Source organism: Lactuca saligna, chromosome 2, assembly GCF_052625555.1.
Source record: "Lactuca saligna cultivar CGN05327 chromosome 2, ASM5262555v1, whole genome shotgun sequence".
NCBI lineage: Eukaryota > Viridiplantae > Streptophyta > Magnoliopsida > Asterales > Asteraceae > Lactuca > Lactuca saligna.
This window is the reverse complement of record NC_136418.1, coordinates 161308865-161328701: the sequence shown is the minus strand read 5'-3', so window position 1 is coordinate 161328701 and position 19837 is coordinate 161308865. Positions and strand designations below refer to the sequence as shown.

General features: G+C 32.6%; 3 protein-coding genes across 5 annotated transcripts; 2 read left to right on the top strand and 1 right to left on the bottom strand.

Annotated features, from left to right (window-relative positions):
• The first annotated feature begins 7912 nt into the window (after positions 1-7912).
• Positions 7913-10764, top strand: LOC145032441 (nuclear transcription factor Y subunit A-1-like). The gene is made up of 6 exons (XM_078981252.1): positions 7913-8076; positions 8716-8878; positions 8997-9109; positions 9200-9268; positions 9358-9522; positions 10029-10764. The coding sequence occupies exons 2-6, from the start codon at positions 8731-8733 to the stop codon at positions 10437-10439; spliced, it is 906 nt and encodes a 301-aa protein (XP_078837378.1). The 5' UTR covers positions 7913-8076; positions 8716-8730; the 3' UTR covers positions 10440-10764.
• A 2838-nt stretch (positions 10765-13602) lies between these two features.
• Positions 13603-16307, top strand: PDIL5-1 (PDI-like 5-1). Its single transcript, XM_078981251.1, has 5 exons — positions 13603-13844; positions 14276-14334; positions 14435-14610; positions 15809-15927; positions 16025-16307. The coding sequence occupies exons 1-4, from the start codon at positions 13719-13721 to the stop codon at positions 15901-15903; spliced, it is 456 nt and encodes a 151-aa protein (XP_078837377.1). The 5' UTR covers positions 13603-13718; the 3' UTR covers positions 15904-15927; positions 16025-16307.
• A 338-nt stretch (positions 16308-16645) lies between these two features.
• LOC145032439 (pentatricopeptide repeat-containing protein At2g27800, mitochondrial-like) lies at positions 16646-18864 on the bottom strand. Of its 3 annotated transcripts, none has more exons than XR_013677135.1 (2): positions 16957-18864; positions 16646-16861 (listed from the first exon to the last, which is right to left on the bottom strand). XR_013677135.1 is itself a non-coding variant. In XM_078981250.1 (2 exons), the coding sequence occupies exon 1, from the start codon at positions 18615-18617 to the stop codon at positions 17451-17453; it is 1167 nt and encodes a 388-aa protein (XP_078837376.1). In that variant the 5' UTR covers positions 18618-18864; the 3' UTR covers positions 16646-17122; positions 17404-17450. The 3 variants fall into 3 exon arrangements, 1 of the variants encoding a protein (XP_078837376.1); XR_013677136.1 differs by having other exon boundaries at positions 16646-17122; positions 17234-18864; XM_078981250.1 differs by having other exon boundaries at positions 16646-17122; positions 17404-18864.
• Between the last annotated feature and the right edge of the window lie 973 nt (positions 18865-19837).

The window sequence follows — 19837 nt, the reverse complement described above, 5'->3', positions numbered from 1 at the left end:
CATATGTCTTTATATGTTATCAGGATCATTGTGTGTGTTTAAGTCTTCACTTGACACCAAGCACTTGTCCGACACTTCCATCCGATCCACTCACTGCAGGTTAGTTCATACCCCTTAATTAACCTTTTAAATATTTTTAAATGCTTTATGGGGGGGGGGGATACAAGTTGAATCATGCTAGTTATTATATCAATCACATGTGATTAATAACTAGCATACAAATGGATTTACTATACGTTTAGTTGTTTTACCAAACAGATTACTTCAAATGATTTTCTCGAACGTTTTTACATGTTAAAACTCTTTATCAAACTGCTTTTCATACTGTATGTTTCCTTTCACACTCTGTTATAATTGTGTTTCAAACAAAGGTTTTCCTTATACTTAAATCTATCTTATCAATCAAAATACTTTCAAATCGTTTTATAAACTGACATCAAGTCATCATTTCTTAGTTACAAAACTTTTCAAAGGTTTTACAAACTTATTTTATATTGTTATATTGTCAAATGCATGCCTAGATATGTATAGTTATATAAATAATGTTTAAAGGACTTAGGACGACTAACTCACTTTATTTCCTTTTCCTTATGGCCTTAGGGCATCGGTTACCCGTCCGAATGTCGTCTAAATATTAGTTATATATCATGTATACATATATAGACATAAAAGTTCCAACAACCAGTTCAATACCTTTGGGTAGCAAATGTATACTTTCGGTTATACACGTACATTACTAGTAACAATAATAGGTATAGTTAGGAGATACTACTTACTATTACAAGTACAAGGAATCACACAAGAGTCGGTTCATTCATGAGTCTATACTAATACATTACATATTACATGAATACGCTTACATGAATACGTTTACATAAGATATGCTTACATGAATATGTTTACATAGATATGCTTACATGAACACGTATACATTAATACGTTTAATAGATACTATTACATAGAATCTGTTACAAACGTTTCGGGACTTACCGTTCCACACCCAAAGCTGTTAACTACAGTAGGGAAAATGATCATCGACGGATGTCTACAGTTGTACTGTTCGGCAAGTTTCCACGCCGTGAATATCCTAGTGCAAAAGGATACATTTTAGTTATTATATTATTTTCCCTCCTTTACTTTGTGACACATTCACATGAACGACGAGGTAGGATATATTTGATATAGATAAACTATTTTCCTTTTTACCTTTATATTGTGACTCGTACACATAAACGACGATGTAGACTATAACTTTTATAATAATAGTTAAACAAGGGAAAAACCGTCACATTTACAGTGATGCTTACTTACAAAATAGTCGGGTCTTGGTAGAAGACTACTTTCAAAACAATCGGGTCTTGGTACAATACTACTTTCAAAACAGCCGGGTCTTGGTAGAAGACTACTTTTATACTAGTAGGAAATATGAGATTTTCTAGGGTTTTCAAACGTTCACAATTACTTACAAACACTTTCGTACTTATACAAATATTTCTTCAAACATTTACAAGTCTTTCTTTACAGTTTTACAAATCAAAGACACATTAATACTTATGAATTCACCAGCTTTATTGTTGATACTCGTTTTCAAAATAACTTGTACTCTCAGGTCACAAATAGATAGGTACGACGACCAGGTTTTGTGAAGACAGAGCAGTCAAGACTCGTCTTTTATTTTGAACATTCATTATGTTTTTTATGATATGAAATAACACACATGTATTTAAAATTATACTATTAATGCAATGGATGATGTTGTTGCTTGTTTACTACTTTACATTGTTGTGATACATTACATGACGTCCTCCGCCCCAGAACATTTTCGCCGTTCTTGGTTTTGGGGTGTGACACACATATATTAAACTTATTAGTTCAAGATGGTTTGTCTGAAATTATATATATAACCACAATGTTCGTGAAAGTGTGAAACATGTAAATGCATCGCCGAGTCGGTTACATGTCTTTAGTGATCTTTCAAAGCAATTATCCATGCCAAAGAAGCATTTAATTTTAGATGTTAGTACCCAGTGAAATTCCACATATGCTATGTTGTCTACAGCCTTGGAGTTTAAAAAATGTGTTTAAGGATTATGCTGATAGAGAATGTTCATACACCACTTTGCCGAGCGACGAAGATTGGAAAAAAGTTGAAGATATTTGTTTGTTTTTAGCACTTTTCAACGAGATTACACAAATAATTTCAGGTTCTAGTAGTTACTTTTTATGTTTTTATATATAAATTTCCATATGTTTTTAGTCATTTCACCATGTTAGTAATCTGATCGTCTAATACTTTTACTAATCTTATTATTTTCTATTGATTTTGCATAGGCTCCGAGTATCCTACATCAAATCTATTTCTTCTAGAGCTATACATAATAAAGGAATCATTAGATGAATTAGTTTTGGATGGGAATGCTTACATGAAACCAATGGCTGTTAAGATGAAAAAGAAGTTTGACAAATATTGGAGTCCTTGTAATTTGTTGATTTCTATGGCTGTTGTTTTGGACCCTAGATACAAGACAAAGTTACTTAACTTCTCTTTTAAGGTAATATACTCTAATGATGAGGCATCTACGCATGTTAAACTTGTTATAGATACTTTGAAAGAATTTTTTGCAGAGTACGTTGAGGAGCATAGAACTACAAATGTTGTCCAATCTTCGAATGCAACAAATGGAACTGAAAGTGGTGCATCAAAAGAGGTCCGAGTGTTACGACATCAAGATTTGGTAAGAGTGTCAGAAGTGGTACTCCTAAATTCAATCAACATATCAAAAGTTTTGATTCTATTGCTAGTGTAAAGTAAGAATTAGACACTTACCTGGAAGAAGGGGTCTATATCAGTGAGCTAGGTGCGTATTTTGATGCTTAGGGTGGTGGAAGGAGAAAAAGCTTAAGTTCAGAATTCTATCTAAAATGACTACTGATATTTTGGCGATTCTTGTCACAACTGTTGCTTCTGAATTTGCTTTCAATGCCGGCGGAAGGGTTATTGATCCACACCGTTCCTCTTTAGGAACTAAGATTGTAGATATGCTTATATGTGGATCTGATTGGTATCGTCAATATTACAGACTTCATAAAAAAAAAAAAAAAACAAGGTAATATTATTAGTTTTTAAATAATAATACTTGTTATTCACAATGGACTTTACTTGTTTTTCGCTTGCATTATATGAAATTGATGATGTTATTTATGTTGATCTTTCGTGAGGTTTCACCATTTGAAAACTTATGAAGTATGATCATAATATTCAAGGTAAAATCATGCAAGTTAGCTATATTAACTTTTTACTTATCTCTTTATTAGTTATTAACTTATTATTCATCTCTTTACAGATAATGCTTGTATGGTGTAGAAAAAGGTAAAGAACTTTAATTTTGCATTTTGGAAAAAATATTTGATGTGATGAAGTTAAAGGTCAAGCTATGCAGTTTTTTTTTGCAGAAGATATTTGAAAAAAAATATAATATTTTAAGTACTTTTGGATGTTTTTAATTGTAGGATTTGTTATAATATATGTATTTATGTTTTGGTGTTAATGATGTTTTATTTGTTTATGTTCGTTTAGGTTTTGTTTTGTTTTTTTTTTTTTTAATTTTATATATTTGTTCGTTTATGTTCATTTATGGTGGTTTACATCTATTCATTTATGTTCGTTTATATTTGTTCATTTATGTTCGTTTATCATCTTAATGAACAAACATAAACAAACATGAACAAAGTAATTTCTTAAACGAACAAACATGGACAAGGAAACTCGTTTTTTTATGCGTTCGTGTTCGTTCATTTGTTCGGTTAAACTTAAACGAACGAACACGAACAACCCTCGTTCGTGTTCGTTTGGTTCGTTTACAACCTTAGTTAACACCCAAATGATTTTAAAATAATAACATTTTAAAGTTTGAAGAAGGTTCAAAAAAATTTGGGGTGTTACACTGTAGGCCCAGTATGCATGTATATACACACACACACATTAGACGAATGTTCATGTGCTTTGCAGAAACACCTGTATAGTTGAAATCTTTACAAATATATTTTTTGAGTTATATGATAATATATATATATATATATATATATATATATATATATATATATATATATATATATATATATATATATATATCAAAACTACATAATCTTAATTGTTTGAATGACTTTTACCCGCGGGTTACTCATGAATGAAAATAAAAAATAATATATGGTTTAATGTTATTTATAATAAATTAATTTTTTAAAATTTATTTAACATTTTAATTTCTATCATTGTAATTATTTAAAACATCAAACGTTGTTTTCTATTTTTAAAGGTAACAATATAATTATTTATATATATATTTATTTTTAACTATTGTTATTGTAAGTTATTTTAAGCTACTTATTTGAAAACTTTTAACGATTATAAAAATATATTTAAAAAATACTTTAGTGAAATTGATATTACAATTTAGTTTTTGCATTTAGCACTACAATTTATCATTTTTTACTATTTATAAAATATTATTTGAGTTTTTTTAAGTGGAACTAAAATTTATATTTCAGTTGACACTATAATGATATATTTAAATTTACAATTTAAGTGTTTTGTCCAAACTGTTCAAAAGTTGTAGTTTTAAACTGATAATGGTTTACATACAACAACATTTTAAATATACATAAATTAATTATAATATGTTAAAAGTTAAATACATAAATTTATAAGTGGAAGTAAAGATATTATTTTAAAATTGAAATTAAGTTTATTTATGATTACACTTTAGGTTTGATTTTTATTTAACATTATTAACCAACTTATAATCATTATTAGAAAGACACTACAATTTATCACTTTTAACTATTTACAAAATATTTTTTGGGTTGTTTAAGCTAAACTATAATTTATATTTAAGTTGACCATGTAATATTATATTTAAATTAATAATTTAAGTATTTTATATAAATTGTTCAAGAATTGTATCTTTAAAATGATAATGGTTTACATCTAATAATATATTAAAACTAATAAATTAAGTATAATATGTTAAAATGAAATCCACAGAAAAGTACCAAAAATTTAGGAAAGTTTCAATAAAGTCATAAAAGTTTTTTTGAACAGAAAAGTTCCGATTATTTAAAATTTTACCCAAATTAACGAAAAAGTCATTTTTTATATCTAACCAGCAAATGACAGATTATATGGTTGTCTCAAAATAATGAGACTTTTCTATTAAAGTAATAATAATAATTTAGGATTTTATTGAAACTTTTTCCAAAAGTTTGAGACTTTTCTGTAGATTTTTCTATGTTAAAAGTTAAAAAATATAGGGTAAATTACACCAATCGTCCCTCGTGCACATGCCAGAAAGCGTGTTTAGTCCCTATTTTTAAAAATTAACTCGGACCATCCCTCGTTTGGTTAAAAGTTGCATGCTTCATCCCTCGTTAGTTTAAAATTGCATGTTGCATCCTTTACCAGACATAAAATTACTATATTACCTTATTATTTTCTTTTTAATTTAATTATGAATTATTTTGTAGTTTAAAAAAATAAAAAAAAAATAAATTTCATTTCCATCCCACCCAACCTTCCGTTATCAGCTCACAAATTAATCACTAAGACCACCATTCCTTTCCATCACCGCCGGAGCATCGACCACCACCATCGCCGGAGCAACGATCACCACCATCACCAGAGAAATGTCCAATAGCATCGTTGGAGTACCACTCACCACCATTTTTGTCGTTCAAAACCACTACATCTCTCTCCTTACCTTCCTTCTTCTCCAATCAGATACACATTCCTCTTTCTCATCCCGGATCTAAGATCTCCGATGAGGATGGTTTCAGACCGTTGAGTAGGATATCGAGGATGGTTTCAAACTACGAAGATATGATAAAAAACAATGAAGACCTGATGGAATCAGTGAAACCACCATTGGGAGTCTTGAGAGAAGGTAAAGGCTTGCGATCCTCGTTCTAAAGATTTGGGTCATTCCGATCTATTATGTTTCTCTAGCGAAATCATAGTCGCAAGGTCATTTAGATCGATTCTTTTTCTCCAGTGAAACCATCACCGATTCTGGAATCTGGTGCTCGTCTTCTTCACCTGTGCATCATCATCGTTCTCCATCAGCTAGGGTTTCGAGATCGATGAAGAAGTCGTTGACACATATAAAGATCAGAGAAGAAGGTAGGTGCAAGGTTCAGATTGAGGAAAAAGTCATCGAAATATGTTCAAATCGATATCCTTCTTCAAACGCATTCATATCGATTTCCATCTAGGGTTTCAGATCGAGGAAGAAGGCATGTGTAAGGTTTTCAGATTATGGTTTGGTTATAAGAGGTGTTGGCAGTGATAGATAGTGGTACCGGAGGTGTTGCCGGTGATAGGTGGTAGGGGATTATTTGTGAAAATTTTGGAGCTTGGGAAATGGAAGGGGAGGGGTGGGCATATTTGTTTTATTTTATTTTTTCTTTTTTAATATAAAAATGATAAAGAAATAAAAGAAAATGAAAAAGAAATTATTAAGGGTAAAATAGTCATTTCATGTCAATAGGGAATAAGTGTGCAAGAAAAAACAAACATAGGGACGACCCGAGTTAATTTTTGAAAATAAGGACTAAACGTGCGTTTTGACATATGCACGAGGGACGAATGGTGTAATTCACCCAAAAATATAACTTTATAAGTAGAAGTAAAAATATGAGTGAATTACACGAATGGTCCCTATGGTTTAAGGTAAATTGCATGGTTGGTCCCTAACTTATTTTTTTAACTCGGAAGGTCCCAACTATTTGTTTTTATTACGCGCTTGGTTCCTACTATTTGTTTTTGTTATGCACTTGGTCCATGTCTTACCTAAGAAAACTATTATTTAAATAGAAAAAAATTGTGGGGTAGGTAAGATGAGGTGAAGGGGATGAGGTTGGGGTAAGGGAAAAGTAATCTTTTTAGATAAGACAGGGATCAATCGCGCAACAAAAACAAACAGTAGGAACCTTCTGAATTAAAAAAATAAGTTAGGGGTAAACACGTAAATTACCCTAAATAATAGGGATTATTCGTGTAATTTAATCTAAAAATATTATTTTAATATTGAAATTTAGTTTATATATGATTACATTTTAAGTTTGATATTTATTTAACATTATTAACCAACTTATAATTATTATTAAAAAGAAATTATAAAGTCATAAGATGTTTAAATAAATATAATAAAAAAAATTAGGAAGTTTCAAATGAATGTAATTAAAGAAAAAATTTTATATATATATATATATATATATATATATATATATATATATATATATATATATATATATATATATATATATATATATATATATATAGTCAAGATCAAATAAGAAAGAAATTTTTGGTAGGAAGGTAAGAAGTTTTTTTTTCTACATATTTTTTTCGTGAACAAAAAAATGAATCATTAGATGATTCATTTGTAAGATGATTCACAAGAAAAAATTCTCAAAAAAACATCTCGATGATTCATTTATACAATGATTTTGTTATTATTCACTAAAATTATCATAAAAATGAATTTTTTCTTAATTTACTTAAAAATGAATCATAAAGATGTTTTTTGGGAATTTTTTATTGTGAATCATCTTACAAATGAATCATCTAGTGTTTTATTTATTTTGTTCGTCAAAAAAATATGTGGAAAAAAAACTTCTAACCTTCCTACCAAAAAAATTTTTTTACCGGATCTATATATATATTAATTATCCTAAATTTTCCAAAGAATATCCCCGTACCCGTTATATCATGGAGAATAAGGCAAAGGGTAATGATTGTAAATTTACGGAGCATAAAATATTAGTGGGAGAAAATAAAGAAAGAAAATTCGCGATGTGTTACACGCGTCAGCATACAAAAGTCGTGGGGTACGTATGTGAGGTTGAGTCAAGCCCAGTTTTCAAATCAAGAGAGAGAAATAAATTACATACATCTTCTCTCTCTACAATTCGCACTCGTCTCTCTCTAAAACATTTTTTTTTCCCTTCTAGATTTACAGCTGAATTCTCTCCGATTCATCGCCCCAATTCTAGGGTTTTTACTTTTCGCGCTCGATACTGGTAATTTTTTCTAAATCGTACTTGTACGTTTACTGTTTCCCAATATCTTTGTTCGTCCGCATATGCATGTTGAATTTGTCGATTGTTTTCAGTCGTTTTGATTTGCAATTTCCGTTTTGTGATACTTTCTTTGTATAACTTGTTAATCATAATTGAATTGAGGGTGGGAGATTTTTATTCGAGGTTCGGGTTCCAATTTGGTACTTTTGATGAATTTGAGGTTCACAGTTCGTTTTATGTATTTTACCTAATTTCTAATCCTCCTTGCTTGAAAATCATTGTCTTAATTCATTGAATTTGAGACATTCTGTCAAAGTTTTTGAGTTGGTGGTGGTCTGCAAAACAGAAAACAGAACGGTTATGTTCATCTCACAGGTTTTGAGATTGATATCCTTCATGCATACTATTAATATATGCTGTTATTAATAAATTGAGGGCAGGATTCGTTGTTCTAAATATTGATATTTTTATGGGGTTTTTTTGCTTGTCTTATGAGGTTTGACATTGGTACACCTAATGCATGAGAAAAGTAGTATATGATGCAGAGTGTCACGAATGGATTCTTTCTAGCGTGCTATGATACAATGGCTGTATACTGATTAATGTATATTGTTCTACATTGATTGTCATCATAAACAGTGTTGCATAAGCTCCATGTCCTATATTGCCATGCGGGAAAATTCATCTGATTCATCTTCACAAGAACAATCACAAGACAAGGAATCACAGTCTGAAGAAGTTCTAAGTGAGGAAGAAGATGATGTTAGCAAAGAAACACAAAATGCTCAATCTTTTCCTTCAGGTGCTTCCCAAAATCCAACTTACTATGCTAATGTATCACAGTCCATTGAATTGAATTATAATTATAGGCACTTTACTTTATTTCAATACTGATGATGAAATCAACATCTTGAGGTCAGATAGCTATGGACAAGAGCAGCACAATTTTCATCAGGGAGTACCAAATGTCCTTCCAAGCAATCCAGAAACCCTAGGGCAAGTCCCACAACTCGAACTTGTTGGACACTCAATTGTAAGCTTCATTCAGCTTCTTTTTATATATATATTGTGATATTCTTTTTTTCAAATTCATGAATGTGCTCTTGTTGTTTGTGTTTTACAGGCATGTGCCCCAAATCCATATTGTGATCCATACTATAGTGGAATGATGGCAGCTTATGGTCAGCCTATGGTAAGATATCTTATCTCAAATATCTTTGTTACCCTCATGTATGTATGTATGTAAGTGGTTTGACCGAGTCAATGCTCTGTGTTTTGTAGGTTCATCCACAATTTCTTGATATGCACCAAGCGAGGATGCCTTTACCCCTAGAAATGGCACAAGAGCCTGTTTATGTGAATGCCAAACAATACCATGCAATATTGAGGCGAAGACAATCACGTGCAAAAGCAGAGCTAGAAAAGAAGCTGATAAAGGACAGAAAGGTCATTTATGTGTTAATTTTTGTGTCTTGCTTATCATGAAAAAAAATATATAATACCCATGAAATATGACAGAGAAATTTGTTTTACTGGGCTTAATGAGTTAAGCAGTTAATCTGGAAATCTATACATGACTTTCCTTTTGACTTGATATGGAGAGAATGACTTAAAAAACCTGGCTTAATGTATCAAGAGTTCAAGACACTAATCCTTTACCTATTGCCCCTTGTTTTTTCCTCCCAACTTGATTAATTTTGTGAAATTTGTTTTGTGGAATGTAGAAAGTAAAATGGTCCGTCATATAGTGATTCAGATGAAATAAACCTTGTTTATACAGACAGACATCATTACCCATACAGTACTTGATAGGAAAAAAGAAGAAACAAAACCGTATGTCTTTAAAGCAAGCCTTGTATGTGTTTGGTTAAATTACTGATGTACCCCTCTCGCATGATGGGGTAAAGTAGTATGTGGTTGATGAGTAACTTGTTATATTTGGAAATCTACAGCCTTATCTTCATGAATCGCGACATCAGCATGCAATGAGAAGGGTGAGGGGTAGTGGTGGTCGTTTTGCAAAAAAGACAGAAATTGACTCTTCATCAAAGCATGGAGGAGATGAAGATAATAATAATAACACAACAGGTTCAGGTTCGGGTTCAGGCATGTCATCATCCCAGTCTGTGAATGTGAATATGAATATGAATTCAACGGGAATGAAGCGTGTGCGATCTAATGAATCTGATGAAAGTTTGGAGGCCCATAATGAAAAGAGAAGGGGCGAATTGGTAAATTCACTGAATGCTCGCAGCACATATCATTTGCATTCTTCGGATCGAGGTGATGGGGGTTCTTTAGGCCAGCAGTGGATAAGCATATCATCTAACCAGGCTTCACAGAGGGCTGTTGCCATGAAGTGATGTCAGGAGATCTAAGGCTTATTTTGAAGCTGGCCGGCAAATCATTCTTGGCTTTTGTCTTATGCACAAGGAAGAGGGCAAAAAGGTAAATGTACCTTCCGCTTGCCTCTTCCAGTTCTTTTTTTTTTTTTTTTTTTCATGATCAACGTTGTGTACAAAGTATGTTTCTGGGTTAGAAAGAATTGATGATGGATTTGTGTTTTGTTTTGTGAAAATTTGTTTTTTGGAGGGGGGTGGTTGAAGCATTAATTTTAGGAATCATCCGTAAGTTACTGTTTACTGTTTATGCTTTTGGGTGAAATGTTGTGCCTGTTGTTGAATTTTAGAGCTGCTGTTTGCATATGTTCAATGTTTGCATATTGCTGAGCTTTTGGCAATTGAAAATCAATGCTTGTATACATATCTTATGGGTTATTGTCATTTTTTCCCTACAAGTTTTTTTGTTTTGTTATAAAAGGTCCTTAAACTAATTTTTGTTCCTTCTAAGGGAGTAGGGAGTCGTTCCCTCTCAACCGGCTGAACCCACTGCCACATCAGTTTTCTTAAAAAAAAAAAAAATCATCTTTCTCAACACACAACATATGGAAACCTTATCTTTTTCAACCTACTCAACCCATTCAAATAAAAAAAATACAAAACATTCAAGGGTAAAATCTTAATTAGCAATAGAGTTATCGCCAATACTATTCCCTTTTCAGCGGGTTGTTTAATTGGTTTCACTAACCTATTTCATCCTCTCTCTCTACTTTCTCTCTCATTTTCTCTTGTACCATATGTTTTAAAACTTGTACCTTAGTTGTTTTGTATTTTTTTTAATCGAGTGGGTTGAGTGAGTTAAAAAAGATAAGATTTCCGTATGCTGTGGATTAGGAAAGATGAAGAAAAAAAAAGACAAAAACTGATGTGATAGTTGAGTTGAGTGGGTTGGGAGGAAATAACTTCCTCCTCCCTAAAGGTATAAACTCAAAAATGATATGTGTTATTATAGGGAATATATCCTCTTGTTCCCGATTAACATATGAATTCAACCAAAACTTAGATGACATGGCATATATTATGCCACATGGACCTTATAATAAATTCCATGTGTATTAGATGACATGGCATATATTATAAACTCTTTGTTTGACTCTTATAATAAATTCCAGGTGTATTAGATAATCTCTATTTCCTTTTCATCCCTCCTGCCCCCTCCTCCTCTTCTTCTTGTCACCTTTCTCCGTTTCACTACCTTTATGCTCCTCCAAACCAACGATCTTCATAGTATCATTATCACCATTACAAACTAACATAAAATTTGAAGCTTGATGTCGCAGTGCACCAACCCATTTTGGTGAATGCCTTTTTTGATATTCTTTTGGAGCTCCTTATTACTCATCGATTTCATCCATGGATATGCGCTTCAAGTTTGTATATCATTATCGATTTAGATACCATCAATTTTTTTGGATTAAATAGTTGAGGAATCTGATTCTAGTGTTTTCTTGTTGTCCTTCATCTTGATCTCATACTCTAGATTTTGCTCAAATCAATGATTAACAATATACATTGAAGTTGGATTATGGGTTAAATATATTAATCAATTGTCATTGGTAATTTAACCAATTTAACTGGGGAGAGGTACCAAATTATATACCCTCAAAGGGAAACTGGGTGCAAAGACTGGGGTGGTTATTCTCTTTGGAGAGGTTTTGATCTTGGGTCTTCGTGACTAGGTGTCATGGTGGCACCAACTAAGAAGAAGTTTGATTATGGAACCAATTTTCTGGAAATCGATTGTTGATTTTCTTTCACTGGGGTGTTCTTGCTCATTTTGCATCTGGTTCTCGATTGAACTTTTGGGTTTTGATGCCAGCTTCGAATATTTGAGTTTTAATGGTTGATGTTCTCAGCATCATATAACTTAATCTGGTTTGAACGAATGAGGGTGAAGAAAGGTTCGCTTGATGCTTCACTAATTTTTTAAAGTAGATGGAGTGAAATGAATCGATCATTGATGTTCTTTCACTGGGGTATTATTGACCATTTTTTGCATTTGGGTATGGGTCTCAATCGTATTTTTGGGTTGCGATGATATTTGAGTTTCAATGGTTGATATTTTCAACTTCATGTAACTTGATCTAGTTTGAAGGAATGAGGGTGAAAATGGTTCATTTGATTAATAGCTAATTTTGTGATGCAGATGGAGCGAAAATGGGTCGTTATTGGCTATTAATAAGGAACGATAATGGAATTTTCGATGGGAGCACTAAGCTTTTGATTCAATTTGAAAGAATGGTGAATTGGTTGAAACTTCTATTGCAACTTCATCGCATAATGAAAATGAAGAACTTGGTTTAAGAGGTCTTTTGCAACTTGAGAATGATAAGGAGAGGGATAAAGGAGAAGAAAAAGCAAATGATGGAATGGAAAGAGATCAACAGTCAACTGAAAATCGATCTATGTGGATATGTCCACATGGATATGGAAAACTTTAACTATCAAAAGTCAGTGTACACATAAACAATGTAACAGGTAAACCTACTAACTTTAAACAAAATGATATGTTAGACAAATAAATTTCAAGTTTAATGATTTAATGGGTCCAAAAAATAGTTAGATGGTCATTTAAAGCCAATGGTGAAATTTTCATGTGCTTTCATATAAGTATATCTTATAATTAAAGGAGTTACTATATATGAACTATACCAATTGTTTAAAAAACATAAAACATTAGAAATTGTTTTTGATATATCTTTCTCTTTACATAATGGATATTCGTATTTGTAATTATTTGTGTTGAAAATTTAAAGTTGTCGTTAATAACGTAAATACGTAGATCTAATTAAAGTTCTATTAGAAATGACAATATTATACTTATTTTAGATCTAATTAAAGTTCTATTAGAAATGACAATTATATTCTTATATTATTATTATTTTTTTCATACTTATAATTGTTTGTGTTGAAATTTTGAAGTTATTGTTAATAAGTAAATACATAGATCTAATTAAAGTTCTATTAGAAGTGACAATATTATCCTTATTTTTTCGTATCTATAATCGTTTGTGCTGAAAATTTGAAGTTGTGTAAATACAATTTACATTGGATCTAATTAAAATTCTGGAAGTGACAAATTTTACTTATTTTGAAATTACTTAAATAAAAATAATAAGTACTATAATTTATTTTGAAGAAGAAGACCCTAGTTCCCTTTTATCTAAATCCATTGGAAGCCGATTGCCGCTAGCAAAATCTCCCGAAGAGCATCCAGTTTGATCAGCCATCCCAGTAGTTGCCATGAAAGGCGATCATAGATCGCTTCTACTTGCTACAGTCCTAATTTCATCACTACTACTTTCGGCTTTCATACACGATACAAGAGCTGAAGTCATAACCCTAACTGAAAGTACCTTCTCCGACAAGGTAATTTATGATCTCTTAGTTTATCCCCTATTGTTAATTTCTGATGTTCGATTATGATTTTTTTGCTCTAAGATCTCGGATTATCCGGTATCTTCTGTGGTATCAATGCCTTAGTTCATACTTCCTTATCGTTTTGGATAAATTTTATTTTTGAATGTGGATGTATTTTTAATATGATCACACATAGTTGTGATCTTCAATGACAATGTTAACTGGATTTCCAAACCTTTGTACTGCGTTTTGTTTATCAAATTATCATTTCTAGATTCTTATAAACTACTGATGCAATTAAGTAGTCGGATTGACCTAAATCTGTCTCTCTATCGACAGTAGAGCTAGCATTAGTTTAGACTTGTCATCTTAATCTCTACTTGTTCTTTTGCTTCGTGTGTGCTTAGTTTCTTTCCTTTTTCTTATGCTTCTTCATATAGGTAAAAGAGAAAGACACTGCTTGGTTTGTGAAATTCTGTGTTCCTTGGTGCAAGCATTGGTGAGTAATCATTTCCATTTATCCTTGTGTCACATAATTGATTTTGGTAATTAGTTTGAGATTTATATTTGAGTTGTTGTAATTTGCTGCAACATTACAGTAAGAAGTTGGGTTCTTTGTGGGAGGATCTTGGAAAGACAATGGAAGGGGAGGATGAAATAGAGGTTGGTGAAGTGGACTGTGGTACTAATAAACCTCTTTGTTCAAAAGTTAAAATCGGATCGTATCCCTCATTCAAGCTTTTCTATAATGGAGAAGAAGTTGCCAGATATCGAGGTACACTTTTGCTTTAATCTTTTCTTAGACACGAAGTTCTGCCACTTTTTTAAACATGCAATTAGATTTCTTCACATCACAGAAGTTTCTGCAACCTCATTGAATGAAACTTATGGGGTTCCATTGAATCAAGATTCGTTTTCTAAAGGCCTTCAATTTAATTAGCAAAATAAGACAATGAAACAATGAATCGAGTTAATTCTGTGAATAAGAACCTTCATGGAGGGGGATTCATTAGTGGATCATGAAGTATGTTCTAGTAAGAATTGTTTATAACATACTTTATATTTAACAATTATATCATGTGAGCATATAAGCTAGCTATTTAAAAAGCCATTTGATATAGTTTGTTGATAAGCTCATGGGGCTTTTTTTACAAGTTTTCCACGTACACCATTAGTATATTTCTAAATAATAACGAAAGTATATATTTTATTTTATTAAAAGTATTTAAGATTTCTAGCAGTTTATCCAACAGTTGTATTACATTATATTTCAGCTACTTGTTTCGTTCTTCTCAAAATAAAAAAGAAGGAATATACTTGGTGAAAATTTATTTTGTTATTTTACCATGTGTCGTATCTGGAGATGTAGTTTTGTACAAGAGTATTGCAATTTTAAAAATTATGTATCAAATCATTGTGTTTCTAAACTTAATTACCTAAACGTCTTAGAAATGCTTTTGACACCATGGTAAATTTGTAATCATCAAAAATAAAAACAAATGGGCCCTACAACCCAAAATAAGATTAGTGTTGTCCCCGAAAACCATCCTTATTTTCAGTTAGGGAAAATGAAATTTATTATTTATTTTAATAATGTTTCTTACAATATAATGTTCGTTTTTTATTATATATCTAAATTTCTTTTTCTGTCATTTTACATTTGTCATGTAACTTATCAGCTAGTTTTCTACCAAACATTATTACTTTATCAGGTAGCTTTTCAGCTAGTCTGTCAAACACAACCATTGTCTTTTGTTGTCTGTAAAAAGTAAAAACTCATGTCACGTTTTGTTATGTGCCTAGATTATAAGATTACTAATAAAGTATATGCATAAGACTCCCACTGTATTTACCTTAAAATCACTCACATTAGACTTTGAATCATCCTTTGGTAAACCATTATTAACCTGATTGTTGATTATCAGAAATTTGGTTGTGTATGTAATGTGGTGGACATAAAATGAAATGTTTAGGTGCAAAGAATGTTGAGTCGATGAAAACATTTGTTTTAGAAGAGACAGAAAAAGCAACACTGAATGCACAGCTAGAGGACGATAAAGATTTATGATCTACCTTACACTTTCAGTTTCAGGTATTATTATTATTATTATTATTATTTCCAGATACCTTTTGTATTAAACTTTTTTTATATCTTTAATTTTTTATATTTGTGCCAATATATGAAACAGGAGGTCTATCTGAAAATTATCCGAGCAGACATACACTAGTTTCATGACATTATTTTATAGTTGTACAACATTATTGGCGATCACGCAGCTAATATTTTATTTTGATAGAAACTGTTTTGGGGATGAACTATTATTATGCATTTTCTTTCCCCCAATTTTTTATTTTTATTTTTTTGTACTGTTGTCATTGTAGACCTTGCAATCAGAGTTTTGTGATGGGGCAATAGTTTTCTGTTATGCGAATTAGATCATATATGGTATGGGAGCCAGGAAAATTAAATTATGATTGGTTGCTCAAGATAGAATCCGGAGAAAAAGTATATAAACCGATAGATCTTTGTAATTTTTTTTTCTGCGAGTGTATAAGTTGAGCTTTACCTTAAAATCCATGAATCGGACACTTATTGACATGAAAATACAAAACATCTGGATATTTTCGATAATAAACGGATAATGGTGAAGTTGTATATCTATTTTTCACAAATAAAACAAATATTATAATCCACAATGTGAAAACCATTCTTATTTAAGATAACAGTTGTAAATCAAATATTATAATGCACAATGTGAAAACCGCTCTTATGTAAGATAACAATTGTAAATTTTTGTATCTATAAGCTATATACACAAACCTTAAAGTATATATTATTGATTCTTTACAAAAGCTACATCATACTATGGAATGAACTGTTACAAAAAAAAAAAACCCATAAGCTAACAGGTAGTGGAAAACACTTGGGAGACTGTAAAAACACGTGTCACTGTCTCCTGTACATAAACTAGTACACTGATATAGGATGTGCCTTAATCATCATTTTTTCCAAACATTAAAACCGCCTGAAATAAATATATTGGTATTTTGTGTCAGTGTTACGTTGTTAAATTTGTAGGTGATCTCATCGAAAGATGGAAAATAATGATTATTGAAGAACCTCTTTAATCTTGGTTACTACTCTCTAGTAGTTCATAGACACTAAATTTGTACTCCAACCAGATCAACACAATCTGTTCTTTGATCAAAATGGGCTTCCCCAAGCATTTCATTATTTATTCTTCTCACTCTACCATCTCTTTTAGCAATGGCATCGACACAACCTACTGCACCAAAATCATACCCTATTTCGTGAATATATATAGGAGCAGAAGATAACAATTTAATCACATTTTCAGATGTACCCATCAAACCAAACAAGGAATTCCATTACATACTTGCATTTGCAATTTTGATTATATCAATTCATCTTCTCCCTCACCAACAAATGGTTAATGGTGAATTCAAAATGTTCTGGGATACTGATAATCTCAGCCATTCTCAAGTTTCTTCAATCAAGAGTCAACATGGTAATGTCAAAGTAGCTTTAAGCTAAAAGTGGACAAACCTGTAATTTTAGCGCTTCATGAGTTTGGCATGATTCCTACATAATCTTTATGGCCCATTGCCATCATACAAGTTTCTATAATTGACTTGAAGTTCATATTCAAGCTTCCTGTAAGCAGACCGATCCACCAACCTTTTCTCCTGCAATTCCTTAAGCAAATTTACAGCATCTCCACACCTCTGTTGTCTGCATAACTCATCAACCACAGTCTTATACGTAATGTAATCACCCAACCTTTCGTTTCCAATCATCTCCCACAAGTAACTCACTGATTCATCGATTTCTCCTTCAAGTGCAAACGAACTCACAAGCGAGTTATACGATTTACTGCTTGGAACAAAACCCTTTGCCTTCATCTCATCACAAATCTTCCTAGCATTACATGTTCTTCCTTGAGAACATAAACCATGGATCAAGTAATCAAAAGTAAACGAATTCGGTACACAATCATAAACCACCCCCATCTGATGGTATAATCGAAGCGCGTCATTGACATGAAGGGAGAGAACGTACCCTTTGATCATGGAATTCAAAGCGAAGATGTCAGGATCGATCCCATCATCAACCATCTGCTTGAACAACATGCTCATGGTATCCATATACATATGATTTATGTAGGTATTGCTTCTCCTGCTCAAAAACGAAGTGAATAGAAGATTATACGTTCTGATCGAAGGTTTACAATCCAATTTCTTCAGGCTTCTCATGTGTTTATACACGTTAACAGCTCTACTCAACTTCCTTGCTTCTGTGAAGAAGTATATCATCGTGTTGTAAAGAGCTTCGGAACCAAACGAAGGAATCGCCATCGCCTCGTTGACGATCAGATCCATTTCATCGTACATTTTTGCAGCGCCGAGCTTCTTAATCGTAACATGGAATGTAGATACATCGTGTGTAAATCTAGGTTGTTGAGACGCCCAATTGAACAACTCCAAACATACCAATGGATCTTCTTGTAGATTAATTAAGTTATGAAGGTCTTCAGGTTTGAATCGAGGCAGAAGCTGTGAAACGGCTCGACGAAATTGGAATTCGTCTAGGGTTGGCTTTGACGCAGCTAAATTTCTTCTGTTGACTCTCTTCCAGTATGTTGTTGATGAAAAGGGGGATGCTAACATGTATCTGCTGATTAAATAATTAGAGTTCTGGGGAACTTTGACATTGATACAGATTTGCTTCAAACATCGTAGGGATTTCAATGAGATACTCATTGTATCTAGAATATATATAGCAGTGAACCAGATTACAAGGGTTGACGAGCTGAAGGCGAGCGCCGAGGCGGGTTCCTTCACGACGGTATTCGGCGGGAACGAGGGAGGAAGGGGTGGTGCCGTGGTGGTATGGGGCCGCAGGGATGGGAGGGGCCGACAACAGGGATTGAATGTGTATATTACAGTACTACAAGTTATTGCCAGTTTGCTACAGGTGCGAATGGGTTGACGGGTTGGGCTCGAGTTATTTCTTATATAGTTTAAGAAAAAATCAAATCAACATGACTATTGTTTAATATGTTTTATGTTTAGATTATACCGTATGTGCCCATGAATGGACGTTAAAACCGACGTGGCTCACCCTTAATGGCATGGTAAAGGTGTCAAAACACTATCCCCTACCCGTTATATAATCCCCCGTTGCCATCTTAACGACTCGTAACACATTTTTTCAATTTGGAATGGTCAAAAGCCCTTGTGAACCACTAAATTTGAATATAAAAATTCACATATTAATTTTTACTATCTATATATATGCTACCGAAGGTTCATATAAACTTTTCCAACATCTCAAATCCACTTACTGCCTTGACCCAGAAAGAGGTGACCTTCAACTGGGGATAAACAAAAAACTGTCTTCCAGATGCTAAAGCAAGCTTTATGCAGTGCTCCGATTCTATCTCTTCCGGAAGAAACGGAAGACTTTGTGGTCTACTGCAATGCATCCAAGCAGGGTTTAGGTTGCGTACTCATGCAACGGGGAAATGCCATTGCCTATGTTTCAAGACAACTTAAGGCTCATAAGGTCAACTACACCACACACGACCTTGAATTAGGGGGCAGTAGTGTTTGTCTTAAAGGTACAAAGTGTACGATCTTCACTGACCATAAGAGTCTCCAACACATCCTCAATCAAAAAGAGCTCAATATCAGGAAACGACGATGGATAGGGTTACTAAATGATTACAAATGTGAAATTCATTATCATTCAGGCAAGGCCAACGTGGTAGCAGATGCTCTTAAGTCGAAAGGAATACTTGGGCTGCCGCGTAAAATCATTGACAATGACTATTCATTCACATTTGTCTATGCGGATCAAGGAGGTGCAACTTGAAGCCTTGAAACCTGAGAATATTGAAAGTGAAGCATTGCGATGAATGGATAAAAACCTTGAGGTTAAGAGTGACGGAGCTCGTTTCCTCATGGATCGAATCTGGACA